This window comes from Cibotium barometz, chromosome 13 (genome assembly GCF_041138505.1).
Source record: "Cibotium barometz isolate CiBa-2024 chromosome 13, ASM4113850v1, whole genome shotgun sequence".
NCBI lineage: Eukaryota > Viridiplantae > Streptophyta > Polypodiopsida > Cyatheales > Cibotiaceae > Cibotium > Cibotium barometz.
Genome location: NC_141058.1, coordinates 39,957,096 through 39,976,230, shown reverse-complemented (window position 1 = coordinate 39,976,230; position 19,135 = coordinate 39,957,096). Strand labels below are relative to the sequence as shown.

General features: G+C 40.4%; 1 protein-coding gene across 1 annotated transcript; it reads left to right on the top strand.

Moving 5' to 3' along the window:
• The first annotated feature begins 17,354 nt into the window (after nt 1–17,354).
• LOC147632675 (B3 domain-containing protein REM16-like) lies at nt 17,355–18,458 on the top strand. Its single transcript, XM_086807036.1, has 3 exons — nt 17,355–17,420; nt 17,570–18,064; nt 18,186–18,458. Exons 1-3 carry the CDS (start codon nt 17,355–17,357, stop codon nt 18,456–18,458), a joined length of 834 nt encoding a protein of 277 aa, XP_086663162.1.
• Nucleotides 18,459–19,135: the final 677 nt, after the last annotated feature.

Here is a 19,135-nt window from a genome sequence, read left to right as displayed (position 1 = left end):
AAGGCCTTTTGAACAGATTATAATTGATTTCTAATGCACCTTCTGAAAATCTTTTTGAACTTCGGGGGAATTTATTTTAATAAGAAGAGATATTTTTCCATCCAAAAATATCTAAAATCTAAATAACCTCTCTCTAGAATATTTTCTCTCTCTAAGCCAAAATAGGTAGAAACAAGATCTTTTATATTTCTGAAGAGGGATTTGATTACAGGGGAAGATACTAGACATCTTGAGAGGTTGGGGAGGAATCTTACATTGTTGCTCATCGAGGATATAATTCTCAACCTAATAAGGAAATAATAACCAAAAATAATTTTCTTGCTATCATAATATCCTACCCAATAATCTGTCACAAAATCCAATCAGGGATTTGATTACAGGGGAAGATACTAGACATCTTGAGAGGTTGGGGAGGAATCTTACATTGTTGCTCATCGAGGATATAATTCTCAACCTAATAAGGAAATAATAACCAAAAATAATTTTCTTGCTATCATGATATCCTACCCAATAATCTGTCACAAAATCCAATCAGGAAATTTTTTGATTTATACGTAATGCCATACCCAATCATACCTTTGATGAATTTCAACACCCATATCCCTATCTTTTAGTGGTTCTCTTAGGACTAAATTGAGAACCTGCTAAGGATAGCAACTGTAAAGCTGATGTTAGGCCATCTATTGCATAGAAAGATCAAAATACCTACCAACTTTCTATACTCCTTCATATGACAAGTGGAGAAGAATCAACATCCATGGGTGTAACTTTTGACTTGCACTGAGCCATGACAAATGCTTTCAGATTTTCTCTTATATAATTTTGCTGAGAAATGAAGATTCCATCTCACTCTTAATAGACCTCAATCCCCAAACATAAAGCCCAAGTTTTGTTATATCAAGCTCTGAATTCCACATCTCCTATGTCTGTTGGACCTTCTCTTCATGGTTCCCCATTATGATGAGGTTGTCCATTATAGGCTAATGATCATGTACTTTCTTTTCTCAAAGAAAATATATAAATTTACATCTAACAAATCTTTTAGAAAGGCCAACACTTACAAAGAAATCATCTATGCTGATAATACCATGCTCAAGGGGCCTGTTTTAACCCGTACACTTTGTTTTCTAAACTAGGTATCTTAATCTCAGGTGGTTGTGCCATATAAACCTTGTCCTTGAGATGACCGTTGAGAAATGTTTTCACGTCCATTTGCAATACAGCCACTACCCATGAATAGCCAAGGAGGCTAGTACTGTCCTTACTGTACCAACTTACATTTAGCCTTACAAGCCCACTTGGTGCCAATAACCTTTTGTTTTGCAAGACAATCCACCACAAGATTCCAAGTGTGATTTCTCAAAATTGAGTCATACTCTGACTCCATGTTCGCCCTCCTATAATTGGGATATCTGCTACTACTACTAATTCTTCCTCTAAGTTGGCTCCTCTACTTTCATTTATCTTAGCCATCAAGATAATGTGATGTCCTCTTCTACTCCTATATTCTCTTGGATCTATGAACAACTGCTAGCTCTTCTGTGATTGTAGGCAAAGATTTCCCATCCAAAAGGTGCTTTATCGATTTAGGATATGGCCCTTCTTTTGTGGTATTGCAAACTTCTCTTCTTCATTGTATGATGACTCCACCTCTTGTGGAGTTTGTACTGTCATTTATGGTTGTGTTTGATTTGTAAGTTGTTTGGGTATTTGGGTTTTGCATCTCTACCAATAATATTTCTACATTGTATGCTCTGCCATTTTTCACACTTTGTAGGTTTCTTTGTCCATCAGTGCCATCTTGATTGCATGGGTATTGATAGTACTTGTAAGTTGTTTGGATATTTGGGTTTTGTGTCAAAGTAGTTATTTGCAAGTTGAAATGGTAGACATTGATGTATTTAGGATGCCTTCTATTAAGGATAATCTTGACAAGTAGTTATTTGCAAGTTGAAATGGTAGACATTGATGTATTTAGGATGCCTTCTATGAAGGATAATCTTGACAAGACTAACCATCTAATTATGGTCCTATATGATGTGTCAAATATTAAGTGTGCCAAAGGGCTTTTAGTATGTTATTATGGGCATTAAGGCATTCCATGTCTCACTAGCACATGATAGTACAAGTACTTTGGTTGGTTATACTAGTTCAGATGTAACTATGGCATCCATATTTATACCTCCCACAACAGAACAAGTGAGGTGGGATGATAGGGATACATAAGAATATGTATTGGTGTTGGCACTTTATGTAAAAAGGACTAGTATTCCTTATATTAACTCATGTAAAACTACCAAGAAGGCTTGCGATATAATTTTTATGCTTTACTAAGTATATAGCAAGGTATGAGAGGGGCCTATTTGCATGAATAGTAGAAGTTAAAGTCAGAGCATATGAATGAGTGAGACTTAATGGGTGAGTTTCTTACAAGGATCAAAGATCTTAGACAACAACTTGCATGTATTGATGAGGCCTATGCAAATAATTCACTGATGTTTACTAGTGAGTTTCTTACAAGGATCAAAGATCTCGTAAAGAACAACTAAAATGTATTGATGAGGCCTATCCAAACAGTTTATTGGGGTTTACAACTCTCACAACTTTACCAAATTCATACCAAGGTTTTGCATCACACTTTGGCTCATGATAAAGGTTAACCCCAATGACCTTATGTTTGATTTATTTGTAGTTCTCTTGTAAGAAGAGAAATCCTTTAAAAACTAAACTAGTATGCATATGGGAGATCATCCATTTTATGCTAGTTAAAAAGGTAGTCAAAACATGCAACTATAAGCCAAGGGAAGAATCAGCCCATTCTTCTAGCAAGGATGTCACAAGAAGAGGGGTTATCAGCCTAAGAATAAAGTTAAATGCAACTATTGCTAGAATCCATTCCATTATATCAGTGAATAAAGAAAAAGTTTGGAGAAGGAGAAGAGAAAAGAGTTAGGCATGGTTGTGCATCAACACCAAGTGTTGAAAAGGAGGAGTCATCAAACTATGTACATGATGATTGGGCATTCATTGTGCAATGTAGTTGTGACCCTTTTTTCCATGATGTATGCATGTCAATTTCAACATGTCTATCACTTTAATAGTGGTGCTAGAAAGAACCACTAGCAAAAGCAAGCACATTAATTCTCAATGTGATTCTTTTTCCTGCCTTGAGTCTACTCCTCAAGATGGCATAGTCACATGTGCAAACAACTCCTCATATCCAATGAAAGGAGTTGGCAAGGTTATGCTCACTACTACAAATGGTGGGAGATAATCACTCTCTCTTAGAAGTCATTTTTGTGATAAGCATTAAAAATAACTTACTTTTAGTCATTACCATTACCAAGATAGGCCAAGTGGTCACATGTACAGTTCACAACAACTGGAGTGATAGAGACATAGAGACATCACTATGGTATTTAATACTCTAAGCCATGGGCCTTACAAGTTAGATAGGTATGAGATATTTGCACACATAATGATTGTTCATTTATTTTGATGCATACTATGAGTGATGCTCTCTTTGGTCACTTGAATTTTGGGGCAGTTTGTGGAAAAATTTTGGCAATTTGTGGCACCTTAAAAGGCAAAAGAGGGTGTTTGAGTTGCAAAGGTTGAGGCCCCTATCAAACATGTATGTGATAGGTGAATTTTGGGCAATATGCAACCGGGTATCATTCTCAAAATATGGACCAATAAGGGTTGTACAAAATTATAACTTATACATAGTTACGTATGTGGTCCTATGAGGACACCATCACTTAGCGGATATCCCTACTATTGTGGACTGTTGACTACTACTCTATGCACACCTGGGTGTATGTGTTGAAGTTAAAGTCAGAGGTTTTAATTACATCCTTCAAAAACATTATTTCTACATGGTAAAGTTGGCACCCTTTGGACAAATTTAGAGAAGAAGTATATGTCAAAAGAGTTTCAAGCATATGTAGCTCAAAGAAGCATAAAAACATCAATGTATGATCCCTCAAAAGAGTTTCAAGCATATGTAGCTCAAAGAAGCATAAAAACATCAATGTATGATCCCTCACACACCTCAAAAAATGGTGCAATTGAGAGGAATAATAGATCTCGCATGGATATGGCCCATTACATGGTTAAAGGATAGGATTTGCCTCGCGTTTTTTGGTTAGAGGTATTTATGTGTGCCACTTATGTGCAAGTAGGTAATTAGCCCTTATGACGCTTGGAATGGTGACAAGCCATGTGCTTCATTTGTATGTTTTTGGTTGTCTTTCTTATGCTCTTGTGCCAAAGAAATAAAGCAATAAGGTAGACGATAAGTAGTAATATGTATTTTTGTGGGATATAGCTCAGAAAGCAAAGGTATAGACTCTACCATCCGATCACAAGGAATATTTTGGTGATTAGAGATGTTATCTTTATTGAGAACTCAGTTCATCCCATGATTTTATGCAAAAAAAGAGCAAAATGTATGCTCATAGGATATCTTTGATACACTCCTACCTTTTCATAATGTTAGGGACAACTATATGTGGAGCAAATGAATACTCAACAAAGTGCTACAAATCAATCCATACTAGATGAAAATGTGCTTGACTTTCAACCCATATATCATCAGCCTATTGATGAGGGAATTGTGGATAGTGCAGTGATGAGGAAAGGGTAGCTAAAATGGCTAGTGTAGGATAGAAAATTATATACACCTTTTCCTAGCATTCTTGTGTCAAGGACTCTTTGGTATACTTGTGTTTTTATGTCAAAACAACAAGAAGGTACAAGATATTTGAATCATTAATGATTAAATATGAGCAACTTTTGGATTTGGTATTGCCAACCTTTATTAAAAGTGGTGAAAGATGTAATTACAACCACTATTTCATTGGATTTTTTTCATCACTTAAGATTATTTTGAGTTTTATTTTTTTTAGCCCAAGATCAAATCAAGTTGATCACTACTATAGCCATACTCAAGTCAACATTCAACTCAGTAGAAGGGCATGTAGGTATTTTTAGGTCATCATATAGGGCACCACAGGAGGTTTTTGAAGATGTGTGTAGAAGTCGCCTACTTCCTCAATTACAACATAGAATTTGAGTGGGTGAGGACCAAGAAAGGCCTTTTAAAATGTTAAAAAAATTCTTATCAACAAGGCAATAGTGCTATTTGTTAAGCCCATTTTGTGATTAACAAGGCGCTCGCTACAATAAAGGTACTATAAATATTATAATCTGATGGCCACGTCGTCCAAACTAATTTAGCTCTTGTGGTCCAAAATAATAGTGAGAATAATATCAATAAAAGGATTAAAGGATAGCTCTACTAAGTAGGTGAAAGCCTTAGAAGTGAACATTAGGGGAAATTTGGACTCAAATTGGGCCCTTTAAGGATTGCTACACATTCTCTCTCTTCAAAAATGGGCTCATGGTGAAATTTTTGCAAATCAAATTAGAAGTGAGTGGAGTTTGAACATTTGGAATCTACTCTTCGAGACCTTTCCAATGATATATAGAATGATGGCCAATTTTGTATATTCAAGAAGTCCCCATGGCACACTCTTCGGGGGGTGTGCACCTCAAAATATGTAAGTCTACCACGTGCGATCATTAGGTGGGGTTTTTTAAATCCAAAATATTGGATAAATTTACAGAAATACAATTACAAGTGGGGTATTTTAATTGTACTTTGGAAAAAAAACCGTAAGTTTATAAAGAAAAAGGGGTAGTTTTATTAGCTCAAAATTCACAGATAAGGGGATTTTTAAATACCGCTTGAACGCACGTCGTAGGAGGGGCTTCCATATAGTGGACCTCCCGAGATGACACATCAACCAAATTTAGGGACTTCTTGACTATCACTACAAGGGATCGGGCTCATACCCGCGCTCCTAGAGCCGCTAAAAATGAGTTGTAGAAAAAAGTAGCGGGCCTGTGTATCATCGCGTGTATCATCGCGGCCAGAGACATGCGTGTAAAAGCGCGTGTATAGGACCGCTCAGACGCGCTCATACACGGGTGTATACACGCGTTCTGTTCATTTCAGATGTACTCAGACGCGTTGATACATGCGTCTATACACGCATTTTTTAAATTTAGACGCGCTTATACACGCGTAATTGTTTAGTTTTGACGCGTTTATACACGCGTATTTTACAGACTATCCGCGTATATACACGCGATATTTAGCAGTTCTGACATGTTTATACACGCGAACAGAGAGCAAAAAAAAAAAATCCAGAGAGTGCTATTTGGTGCCTGAATACAGTTCCAGCATTCCAACACCCAATAACACTCTCTTCTGGATTTTTTTTTTTTGTGCATTAGACCATCCACGAAGAACATATGCACAAGGGAAATTAAGACAAGAACGACATGAATGCATACATTGTCAATACACGATTCAAGACAGACATGAATGTAATACTATCGATTCACGATTCAATATTACTATCAAAATTTCACACATATATACAAGGGAGTCCATATCTCAAAGTAGCCCATGGCTTCAGTTTACAAAAAAATATATACAACCACATCCTCAATATGGAATGTGATACTATAAGTCTGAGTACTACTCAGACTCAGATGATGACTCGGTGCTCTCTCCATGCTCAGATGAGCTCACATCGGTCGGAATGTCCGATGAGTAGTGCTCACGTCCACCCTCTGCAGTGGGGTGGCGGCAGGTGGATCATCAGCAGCTTGTGCCTGTTCAAGTAATATATAGTATATAAGTGTATATATATGTAATTCAATAAACCAAAATCATTCGTTTAGAATTTTCAAGTACCTGTCAACCGTATGGTCTCATGGCCATCTCAAACTGCGTGTCCGTAATACGTCCCTCGGCTCTGAAGATGGCCCACGTGTCACGTCTGCTATGCCGCGGCGAGCATACGCAGTATCGTGGGTTGTGGGCTTCCTCCCCGTAACCCGTTGCTGTATCATAATCAACACAATTTGTAAGATTAAAACAATCATAGAATCAATGAATTAAATAAACAATTAAATAAAGTGGCAAGATACTTACGAACTCTACCTCCCATGACTCGACGCCACCAGATCCGAAATGCGAAGATCCAATGGTCTCCATCTGGATCCGTCGTGCCTCCACATGCTGCCTGCTCTTCACGCCACCCTCTGCTCGTTTCTTTGCCTCCTTCCACTCGCGTTTGTGCGCAGTGGCAGGTTTCTCGGCAGGATAGCCACCCGCAGCTACATTTAGCCGGTCATCGTACGCGAGTTTTTTAAGGTGAGATCTTTTATTACTTAAGATCTCCCTTATTCGCGTCCTTCCCCATACATCCGAGAATGTAGCATGTGGGGGATTGGGGTACCGGCTATGTACAGCCTCTATCACCTCCCCAACTAATCGGCTATTTTGATCTTTAAATTTAATAAAACAATTTCTATATGAGTTTGATACTACCCCACGCATGTACTCCATTACCTCCCTCCCCCTCGCATCCATCACTATCCCGCCCCTATCCGTCACATCATAGCAGACCACTCTCTCCCCCTCTCTCATCTCCTCCTCTTCCGAACTGTCTCCTCTAACTCTTCTCCCTCTATCTCCTCTCTCACCGCGTGCCCTACTACCTCCCCCACCTCCCCCACCTCCCCCACCAAAGTCCAAAGCACTCGCCGCATCCTCCACTCCCACTCTTCCTACTGCTGGCGGGTGGAGTCACGATTGGGGGATTGTCTACGTGACGGTGGCTCTGAGGGAGCACGTGATGGTGGCTGTGAGGGTGTGCGTGAGTGCGTCTGGGATGAGGTATGTCTCCTCGGTAGACGTGGAAGAGGAGAAGCTGCATGCCGTCTCGTCGGACTCATAGGCATAGACGGCACTGGAGTGCCCTGGATACTCGCGGTAGGGGTATAGACACCAGGCAGGGAAGGAGGGGGATAGGCATACATATACTTGTAAGCTCAACTGGACCAGGATGGCGCCCAAAATGATTCAGCATCTCCATCAGCCAATTGGTGTATGCAAATGGATCGGATGAAGAACTTGGAATATCCATAAAGAACCTGCAAAAATAATCCTCATGTACATCATGGGCTGTCTCTTCACTCACATAAATTCCCGCAGACACTCCTACTTGGAAGCATATTGAAGATGAGTGGCCCAGCTTTAAAACAGAGACCAGAAACTTAAGACTTGGCCTAGGTATGGATGGAGTGAATCCATTTGGTTTCAAAAGCACCGCATACAGCGTGTGGCCAGTTGTGTTGGTGAATTACAACCTTCCACCATCAATGGCGATCAAGAAGGGACATCTTATTTTATCTCTTTTAATTCCAGGGAAACATAAAGTCAAGCATATGGATGTTTATCTTGAACCGTTGATTGATGAGTTGGAGGAACTATGGAGAGGTGTTGCGGTGGTGGACATTAGTAGGCCTCCCTCCTCTCGACACTTCGACTTAAAAGCAGTGTTGATGTGGACAATGCATGACTTTCCAGGATACAGCGATTGTTCTGGTAAGAATTCTAATTACCTCCCTACTCTAATACTATTGGCTATATATATTAATTATACATATTGACCTTATTATTCTAACTTTTATTTATATTTTAACAGGTTTGAAAACATCGGGTAAACATGCATGTCCTGTTTGTGGCCCTTCGTTAGTACATGAGTATGCTGACGGTTTGTGTAAGACCATATTCGATAATCATCATCAATTTCTCCCCTCAGATCATCCTAAATATGTTGCTAGTAAGAGTAACATTCCTCCACAAACACTTCGTGCAAAAGATTGGAAGCGTATTTGGGAGTCTACAACTATTCTTCCTCCAGATGGCATGAACAGGTATAGTAATGTTTTTTCAATCTTGTTTTGTGTAGTCTCTAATTGGATTAAAGGTCACATAGAACAATCCCTTGTGTAGGTACTCCATTTTTTTTCAGCTGCCATATTGGACCCATCTTAAGATCAACCATCTTCTTGATCCCATGCACATCTTCAAGAATGTAGGATCTGGTATTTGGGAACATATTATTGGTAAACGAGACAATGTTAGCATACGTGAGGACTTGCGGGTCGCAGGACGTATGCGTCAAGCTTGGCCACGAGAGGTGGGTGGGCACGTTCGTCTTCCACCTGCACCATGGATTATATCAAAGAAAGAGGAGAAGCAGGTAAAGCAGGCCATCACCACTTTGCGTACTCCCACTGGATGCATGAGATCATTGAAGGGAGCCTTTACAACCACTAAGAAAAGAGGCGTTGAGCAACTATATGGGTTGAAGTCCCACGATTGGCACAAGATGCTTCAAGTAAGTGTTTTCCAAGTCTTGTACGTTGAAATTAAATTTTGTAATGCCATAAACCATACATACATGTGCTCTTATGTGCGCAGTTCATATTACCTACTAGCATCGACCATTGTGCAAATAAGAGTTTGAAAAAATGAATTTATAAGATGGGCGAGCTTGTGAGGTATGTAAAACCCATGTCAGATCACCCTTCATTATACCTTGCAAAATGAAACGTGCATGAGGTATAACGTACTATTTATTTATTTTTCAGATATGTTAGTTCCAAAGCAATTGATCCAGCCACGTTGGATGATGCGCGTGTTATGGCAGTGGAGGTGGTTTGTTTGGTAGAGGAGACTTTTTTGCGAACCATTCTCACAAGTCAACTACATCTCATTGTGCATTTAGTGGACGAAATCGCTTTATGTGGTACTGTGCATGCACGTTGGATGTTCTTCCTAGAGCGCTTCATGAAGACCTTAAAAGACTTTGTGAGGCAAAGTGCAAGGCCTGAAGGAAGCATGGCCGAGGGTTGGTTGATACAAGAGTCTCTTGTATATATTTCAGAATTTCTTGGTCAGGTGGACAGCTCTTTGCCACGACTATGGAGCAATGAAGAGGACTTGAGGATGACCTCTATTGTGCCTCAAGGAAAAGGACAGAGTAAAGTAATTGACAGAACATTGATTGATGATCTCAATTTCACTTGTATCCTTAATAGTGATGTGATGAGCAGATGGGTTACAAGATATGAGGATGCAAAGACAAAAAGGCAAGCAGAAAGAGCTCTCTTTCGGAGGCAACATGGCTCTCGGAAGGCGTACCCTAAGCATCTAGCAACACTTCCGAATGATATCCATGTTGATTGGTTGCATGAGGAAATGGAGAGAGCAGAGAGCGACGAGGGGCTGCATATCACGGCGGAAGAATGGGAGTATGCACGAGGATGCATGTTAAAGGTACATAGAACTAATGTTTTGCATTAGTTGTAAGTGATTTTCTTTTAGTATTTATTCACATTGCTTACACAAATATTGCTTCTATTTTGGTCCAGTGCACTATGTTCAATGCTATATGGTGTGAAGGCAAGCATTTTCGAACACAAAGAATTGATGAAAAGAGAAATACACAAGATTGCGGTGTCATTAGTAGCTTTGAGGGAGCTAATGGAAAAATGGATGATTATTGTGGCATAATCCAAGACATATTTAGGCTTGACTTTCGTCGCTTCTTTGTGTATGTTTTGGATGTCAAATGGCAAATGAACGTGGTGGAAAAAGGGCCTGATGCAACGATAAAACGCCATGCAAGTGGCTATGTAACTATTGACTCTACAAAGTTTTGGCAAACAAAGAAAGATAGGCTCGTATTGCCACAACAATGTGAGCAGGTATGCTTTTTTTTACTAATGTGTTTCATGTACATATATATCTAAGCTCGCGTACCCCTTAACTTTTGATATGCTAATTAATTACTGTACTATGTGTATTTGAGTAGGTTATCTATCTACCAATGGTGCATGACATTAAATGGTGGTACGTCATCCCTATTGCACCACGTTCCAAAGTGATGTATAACACATTCACTGATATGGAGCATATGGAGGATGTAACAAGCCGCAATGAAGATGATGTCAAACATGCCAATGAAGACATTGTGATCGATGATCAAGAAATAAGAGATGATCATGATAATGAGGATGAGCGTGCCATTTCTCATGATCATGAGAATGACCCTACCATTGAGGATGATGGTGATGTTGATGAGGATGATGAGGACATCGATACCATTATCAATGGAGTACAGAATATCGATAGTGGAATAAATTTAATCGTAGCCTTACAAATTGATCAAATGGATATTGATGTTGATCGTTTGGCAAGGATGGATCTTATTGAAGATGAGATCGAACCCTAACCAATCCGTCACTGTACATTCTAAATTGATGACATTTCTATCATCTCATATGCATGATTTATTTTTGAATATATTTCATTGTTGTAAATGCATGTAGTGGGATTGTGTAATGATGTATACTGTAATGTACTATGAGATGATTTAAAGAAAATAGTTCTTAATTTTGTAAAGGAATTCAGTTTTTTTCCAGTTTTTCTTTACCATGCATGTATTAATCCGTGTATGGTGGCGTGTATTAATCCGTGTATGGTAGCGTGTATTAATCCGTGTATGGTAGCGTGTATAGATGCGTGTATTACTGCGTGTATATAAACGCATTTATACACGTGTTAATACATGCAAATATACACGCGACCTTAAATGATAAAATACACGCGCCCGATTCTATTCAAATACAAGCGCGACCATACACGCGCTCGTAATTTATCGCGTGTATGAAACGCGTGTATGACAGCATTGTCTTGTAGTGTATCCAAAATTGGCCATCATGCTATATATCATTGGAAAGGTCTCGGAAAGGTCTCAAAAAGTAGATTCCAAATGTCCAAACTCCGCTCACTTCTGAGTTGATTTGCAAAAATTTCACCATGATCCCATTTTTGAAGAGAGAATGTGTAGCAATCCTTAAAGGGCCCAATTTAAGTCTAAATTTTCCCTAATGATTACACTTAAAGAGTAAAGTTCTCTTTGCATGTGTGAAAAACCAGACGGAGTTGGTCACATCCAGACGGAGTTGGTCACATCATGACTTATTCAAAATAATCATATCTTCAAGACCAAATCAAATCTTACCCATACTACATGGTGATTTGATGGTAATTTGACTGTAGGAGATTACTTGTGTAAAATATTGCATCTTTCAAACTGAAAGACAAGTAAAAATACTTACACATGAAAAATAAGGAGTTAATCACACCATCAACTTTTGGGCAACCAAAGGCTAACAAAGGGTAAATTTGGGTCCATAGATTAGGATTTGGCATGCTGAGACTACCTTACATACCCTTGAGATATCATTAAAAATAGTTGGAGACAAACTTTCTCGAGAAGACAATACATCAAACTACCAAGGGTCTTCCTACCATTGGAGCATTGTGGTGGATGAGGTGGCTCAGCTTCTAGCACATATCAAAGTGTGATTTCTTGGAGAGAATCAAATTTGATTGATGTTAGTTTACGAGGAATGAATTCAAGACACTCCATTTAATGAAGAGCATGGGGGAGGATATGTTGAGATATCGAGCTCATCTAGTGAGGTGGTGGACACTAATGACCCGCCTGGGGGATAGGCCCCACACTTACACCACTGGCATGGTTGGTGAGATCATGGGTGATATGCGGCCAGTGGGATGACAGGCTGTGTGACAGCCACCATTTTAGAGACTGGCATAGTTATAGCGCCAACTCATTTAGTTGGGTTCACACTATAGAGAACCCTAGTATGTATTTGGTTGAGAACCTTTTCATATTGTGTGTACTCTTATCTTTGTATATGGTGTGTTGAGTGTTGTGTGAAGAAGAAGATTTTCAGCCTTTCACCTTGTGTGTTCTCTTTTAGAGTTTTGTGAGGATGTGTTCTCTCACCTTGTGTGTTCTCTTTTAGAGTTTTGTGAGGATGTGTGCTTGTAAGAGCTCAAGCTCTCTTCTCCCCTGCATCTTTTCATGGTATCAGAGCCTCGTTCATGCTGCTAAGGGCTAAGCTGTAAGCAAGAGAAGCACAAGAAGTGGTACAAGGGTAAGAGCTTCATCTACTCTTCCCTATTTGTGTTGGCGGACTACACCCTTGTCGGGAGCTCTACGGGAGGCACCGGCAAACGATCTCTGATTGAGGAGCTTTCTTCGCGGGAGTAAAGCTATAGGGCAAAATTTTTCCAGGCTGAAAATGCATTTCGGGCACGTTACGACCTCCGTTTTCAGAAAGCATACAATTTCAAGCACTACGGGTAAGTCATCGATTCTATGCAGAACTCTATTTTAAGAACTGTAGGAAGACAGGTTGGTTGTGCAGACATTGTGTGTGCTGCAAGGAGGTCAAACAGTTGCCATTGGGCATATGTATGCAGAACTCTATTTTAAGAACTGTAGGAAGACAGGTTGGTTGTGCAGACATTGTGTGTGCTGCAAGGAGGTCAAACAGTTGCCATTGGGCATATGTATGCACATTGAGGTCACTGGTTATGACATTTGAGTGTAGTACAGTACCGCTATAGAAAATACAACAGTTTGTGCAGGACAAACCAGAGTGCTATTTCTAGTAAATTTGTGTGTCTGGCAAGATGTCAAATGATGGCATAAACCAGATTGTTGCTGAGAAGCTTGACAAGAACAACTTCCATGCTTGGAGGTTCAGGTTGATAAATTTTCTAATGGGAAAGGGTTACTGGGACTACATAGAAGGTGAGCATGAAGAGGCATCGGAGATACCGAAGATCAATCCGACTATTGTAGATGTGAAAGAGGAACCAAGGAGCTAAAAAAGTTATGTATTGGCTCTCTATCAGTATACAGGACACCATGATTGGGCACATAGATGATGCCAAGTCCCCCGTGGAGGCGTGGAACACCTTGGTAAAACTCTATGAAACGAATACCAAGGCACGAAAGATACAGTTCAAGAATGAACTTCATACTGTGGAGAAAAAGAGTATGTCTGTGAATGACTATGCATTGAAGATCAAGGGTATTGTGGAATCCCTTGCATCTATTGGTGTTTCGGTAGATGATGATGATAAGGTGGAAGTTTGTCTACGTGGTCTCGGACAACAATACAAGACGTTGTGAAGACGTCTATTCAGACTCGGGAAAACATTCCCAATTTCACAGATTTGGTGTCTATGTTGATTATAGAAGAGAAGAGCTTGGGTGAAGACCAACAGTCTTCACAAAACAAAAACAGCTCAGAACAACAGGCCTTCTACACAAGTTCAGGAGAGGACGAGGTAGAGGAGGCCGTGGACGTAGCCAAGGAGGTGGCCGAACAGGTAATCAGAATTATGGTCAGCAGCAGCAGCAACAATAGTCCCAGAATTCACAACAACAACAACACACAGGTGGAAGAGGCCAATTCAGAAACAGGGGATGACACTGCTTATCCAATTTCCCATGTTGGAGATGTGCCATTGTCTATGCAGGATGGCAAAGTGAAGTACCTTGCAGATATACTTCATGTTCCGAACATAACAAAGAATTTGGTTTCAGTTGGCGAGATGATTGAGCAGGGTTTGCAGGTTGGGTTTTACCCTGATGGTTGTTATGTTGAAGACTTTAAAGACAAGTGCAGGTTGGTTGCAAAAGGCAATAGAGTGGACAGAATGTTTACATTGAATGTAAACATGCCTGAAGTGAGTGCTGCGATGTTTGCAAATGGTTCAAGAATTGCTGCAGACACATAAATTTGGCATAAAAGAATTGGACATGTGAATGTACAGAGAATGAAGTCTATGCAAACTAAAAGAATTGTGACAGGACTGCCAAAGTTTAAAGTTGAAGGTATGCAGAAAATATGTGAAGCATGCCAATTTGGAAAGCAAACAAAGCATGTATTTCCACGTGACCAATGATTTTATATTCACGTGATCACAAATTATTTTTTGTTAATAACATGTGTTAACATGTTATTAACATGTTAACATGTTAACATGTTCTCAAAAAAGCCGGTGGCAAGCGACCTGGTAACCGGATAAAATCCCGCCGGGCTTTTGATATACCCGGCGGTCCTGCCGGGGAAACCTAAACCCCGGCGGGTCCCAGCGGGGTAGTCATCCAGCCCGGCGGGGTACAATTTCCTATATATATGGGCCCGGCGGGCCCTTTGGGAGTTCATTGCTGACAGCATACACAGGTAATGAAACTTGTGTGTGTGTGTGTGTGTGTGTGTGTATGTGGGTGTGTGTTCGTGCGGGCAGCCGCCCACTGTCGCAATGCGCGGCAGGATGTGAGTGGTCCGTCACACGAGGGATGTGTGTGTGGGTGTGTGTTCGTGCGGGCAGCCGCCCATTGTCGCAATGTGCGGCAGGATGTGGGTGGTCCGCCACACGACAAGTGTGTGTGTAAGGCCATTCTTCGGAATGGTGCTTACCCTGGGGCACTTAGTCGGTAACGCGGCTAGTCTGTGTCTCGGTCTGTGTCCTGTGGTAAGTATGGCACGCCGTAGCGGTACTAGTCGGTAACGCGGCAAGCATAGTATCGTTATGGCGATGTCACCTTCCCTTCCCTTCCCTCTGTCAAATGCGGGGACATATGGTCGGTAACGCGGCCAGTGTATGTTCGTATCCTATTCGTATTTCCATAGAATCGGGCGGCATTTTGTCGTTAACGCGGCAAGTTGGTGTCATCCGCCGCTAGTGCATAAATTGTTTTTTGCATATTGCGGCATTTGATCGTTAACGCGGTCGAAAAAATGGCGTAAATTTGCTTGCATATTACGGCATATGATCGTTAACGCGATCGAAAAAATGTCGTAAATTTGTTTGATTTGACTTGTATTGTTTTTATTGTGTTTGATCCATGCGATACTTGGTTGCTAACGCGGCATGAGTATTTCATGGATCAAAGTTTACATCATATTGTCTAAACGTTTTATTTTATAATATCGTGATTCGTAACTCGAAAAATATGAATATCTCTCTCTCTTCCTACCCCCCTCTCTCTCTCTCATGATACACTTCACAACTCTTTCTCTCTCTCTCTCTCTCTCATGATACACTTCACAACACGATAGATGTGTAGATAAGAATTTCTTTTTTTTTCTCTTAAAATATACATCATTCCTAATAATTTCTTTTTTCTCCTTACGTTGATCTTTATGGTTCATTAAAATCCTAAAGTCATTTATGTTCATGCAGATATGGCAGAGGCGCAAGCAAACGAGCATCAAGAGTTAGCCAAGAAGGCATATGAGCGAATGAAGGCCCTTGCACATGGCCTGACAGCCCACGAAGCTACAAGAACAGCATGCAGGTTGTCGAAATGGACTTATGCCCAATGGAAAGACATAAACAAACGCGTAACCACAGAGATGATAAAGGAAATATGGCCATGTCCAGATGGCGAGATTAAGAAGGGAAGATGGAAGATTTCACGTTGCACTCACAATGATATCAAAACTAATGCCGAGAGCATTTTCTTGGAGGTGTACGGTCGTCCTCTCCATAACGCCGACGCTCCACTCTATTTTGCTAAGATGCTATATGCTCAATTTATCCTAGAAACTCCAGTGGACTTCACCTCCAGAGAGGCCACTGTCAACACCCACGACATACGTGAAGAGACAGTGACATTCACAAGGGAAGAACTTGCTCTCATGGTGGAGGGCGCTGGATTGGAGTTAAACAAGGTCAAAGAAAGCTTAGGGGCACAGCTAGCAGAGAAGGAGAAAGAAGCCGAGTGATTAACTCAAGCGTCAACTCCTCCCCCGGCCAATAGAGGGATTCAAGAGCAGCTCACAAAGATCAGCCAAGATGTGCAGAGCATCTCTTCACGTATTGCTCTTGTGCGCCAAGGAAACCACATCTCTCATTTTTTGATACATCCTGATACATCCTGATCTTGTGGGAGTTTTTGCTGAGGCTACTAGTTCCTCCACCCCCCAATGTCCTGTGTGTTACAAAGTATTCGATGGGTGGAGCGGCCAGTATATACTACCCTGTGGACACTACTACCACTTAATATGTTTAGTGAGGTAAATGCAAAATGCTTCCACATGTGCATTGTGCAGTGTCCCAATAAATCAAGGTATTTATACAGTGTTCGGCATGGCTAGCGATTATAAACCACCAGGACCTTTAGATGCAACTCCTAGTGCAATTCGTAATTTATTTCAAGATGAAAGCTAAGAAAGACAAATCCTACTTTTGTATTGATAATTTCTCCAAATACGATCATTTGTACAAGTACTTTTTATGAAATTAATGAAATGACTTCTTCCTCTATGTCAGTATCTTGCTCCAAAATTCTTTCACCGTTTACTCTCTCGTCTAAATTAAGCTCATCTAAGTCAATGTCTAAATTGTCTTCTATCTCAAGGGTGGTGCACAACGTGTGTCCAACATCAAAGTTCTCGTCTACTACATCATCACAATTGTACATCCATCTGGGCATATCTTCTTCATACTCTTCGCTTTCAATGTCTCGCAAGATCTTTTCATTGACGAATATCTAGATCGAATGATTATTTATGCCCGGGCGGCAATGCCCATTGCCCATGGAGTGTTGACCATGTTCCCACTCAAGGCTAAGCCTGCAATGGGTTATGGGGTTCTTTTGTGATGTCACATGTGGGTTTTAAGGTTTAAAGGGTCTCACAATGCGCCCTATTTGGTAAACCCTCCAGCTGCCATTTTTGCAAACTAGTTTTCCACTTCCATTTTGCTTGCATTAAGGTCGTGCTGTTTGATGTCTTGCAGCGGTTGCAACTCTCTGTCACTAAAGCTTACCTGGATCTGGGTGTGGGCGGAGACATTGAGTTGGAGGAAGAGACCGGGCAGGTGTGGAATGTAGGGCTAAAACATCCGAGCAGTGGGAGCTTCATTTGCAAAGGATGGAAAAAGTTCGCCCGCTACTACAAGCTCCAAGTGGGGGATATCGTGAAGATGAAGATAGTGAGCCAGCATCGAATCTTAGTGCAGATCAGGCGACCCCCTCATAACGCCACCACCTGCATGCGGCCATCAATATACAACTTAAGAGGACCAGCACGACTCTCCAATCCAACAACAGCCCATAATGCAAAATACAACTCAAGAGAAAAACGACCACCCTCCCATCCAAGCGCCCATAAGGAGGAAGGTGTAGAAGTTGCTCAGAGCTCGGAGTTGGCAACGGCACCCATCATCTCAAAAAGACATCCCCTATGCTACATAAAACTAAAGGCTTCTAACGTCAGAAAGCCCTTCATCATTGTAAGTAGCCTTTCTTCTCTCTTCATTTGGGCTACACGATCAATCCTTTCCCCTTCCTGTAGTTCATTGTCTCTAGTGTTTACGTTTTCATTGTTCTAATGTTTGTGTCCTTCTTTTGTAGGACATCCCCCACGAGTTCGCCAAACACATGCCCAAGGGACCATGCGTTGTCTCTCTTGTTGATGCCTCTAAAGGAAAGTGGATAGTTCATTCGTCTTATTCACGCACAAGAGTAACACTTGAGGAGGGAGTAACACTTGAGGAGGGATGGAAACGCTATTGCATTGATCATCGACTTCAAGAAGGCGATATTTGCGTCTTTGAGATGATTGACAATAAGACCTTGACCCTTAAAGTACACATCTACAAAATAGACAAAGGAGCTCCATTCTAGCTAGCTTTAAGTGTTAAAATATAAGGTGACTCAACAATGGTAAGCTTCTACCTTAGCTTTTTGAATGGCAAAACATGTATCTAGTTTCTTATCTAGTTCTATTACTTGTGCACGTTGATGCTTTAATTTCTCAATTCATAAGAATGATGCAAAGCATAAAGTGACTCAACAATGGCAAGTTTATACCTTAGCTTTTTGAGTGGCAAAAAATGTATCTAGCTTCTTATCTAGTTCTATTACTTATGTATTGATGCTTAAGTTTCCCAATTCATAAGAATGATGCAAAGCACGCTTGTTAAAATCCTACCTAAATATTTTTGCTACATTTTTTAAATGAGAAATAATTTTTCTTTTAGTGATGTTAAATACAAAATATAGTTATGTCCTGAAAATTGATATAATGGTTAGTTAGTATGGTGATGGTTGTGAAGAGATTGTAGATATACAAATATCTTATATAACTAATAAATGGAGAATAAGAGTGCATGATGTGACATATGCATTTATGCTTGTAGTATTGTGCTTGAAGCCTATCCTAAATAGGAGCAGATGAGCTGAGAACTAAGTTGGATCCAAAAGCTGAAAAATGTGTGTTTATTAGGTATTCCCTTGAGCAAAAGGGATACAGGTGTTATAACCCTGCTACACGTGAGTTGAGGGTAAGCAGGGATATTGTT

Excerpts from the sequence above, each read along its gene's own strand:
- LOC147632675 (XM_086807036.1), top strand. The coding sequence starts at position 17,355 with ATGCCCATTGCCCATGGAGTGTTGACCATGTTCCCACTCAAGGCTAAG. Across the intron at positions 17,421-17,569 it reads AGCCTGCAATGGGTTATGGG|CGGTTGCAACTCTCTGTCAC; the intron begins GTTCTTTTGTGA and ends GATGTCTTGCAG. Across the intron at positions 18,065-18,185 it reads TCAGAAAGCCCTTCATCATT|GACATCCCCCACGAGTTCGC; the intron begins GTAAGTAGCCTT and ends CTTCTTTTGTAG.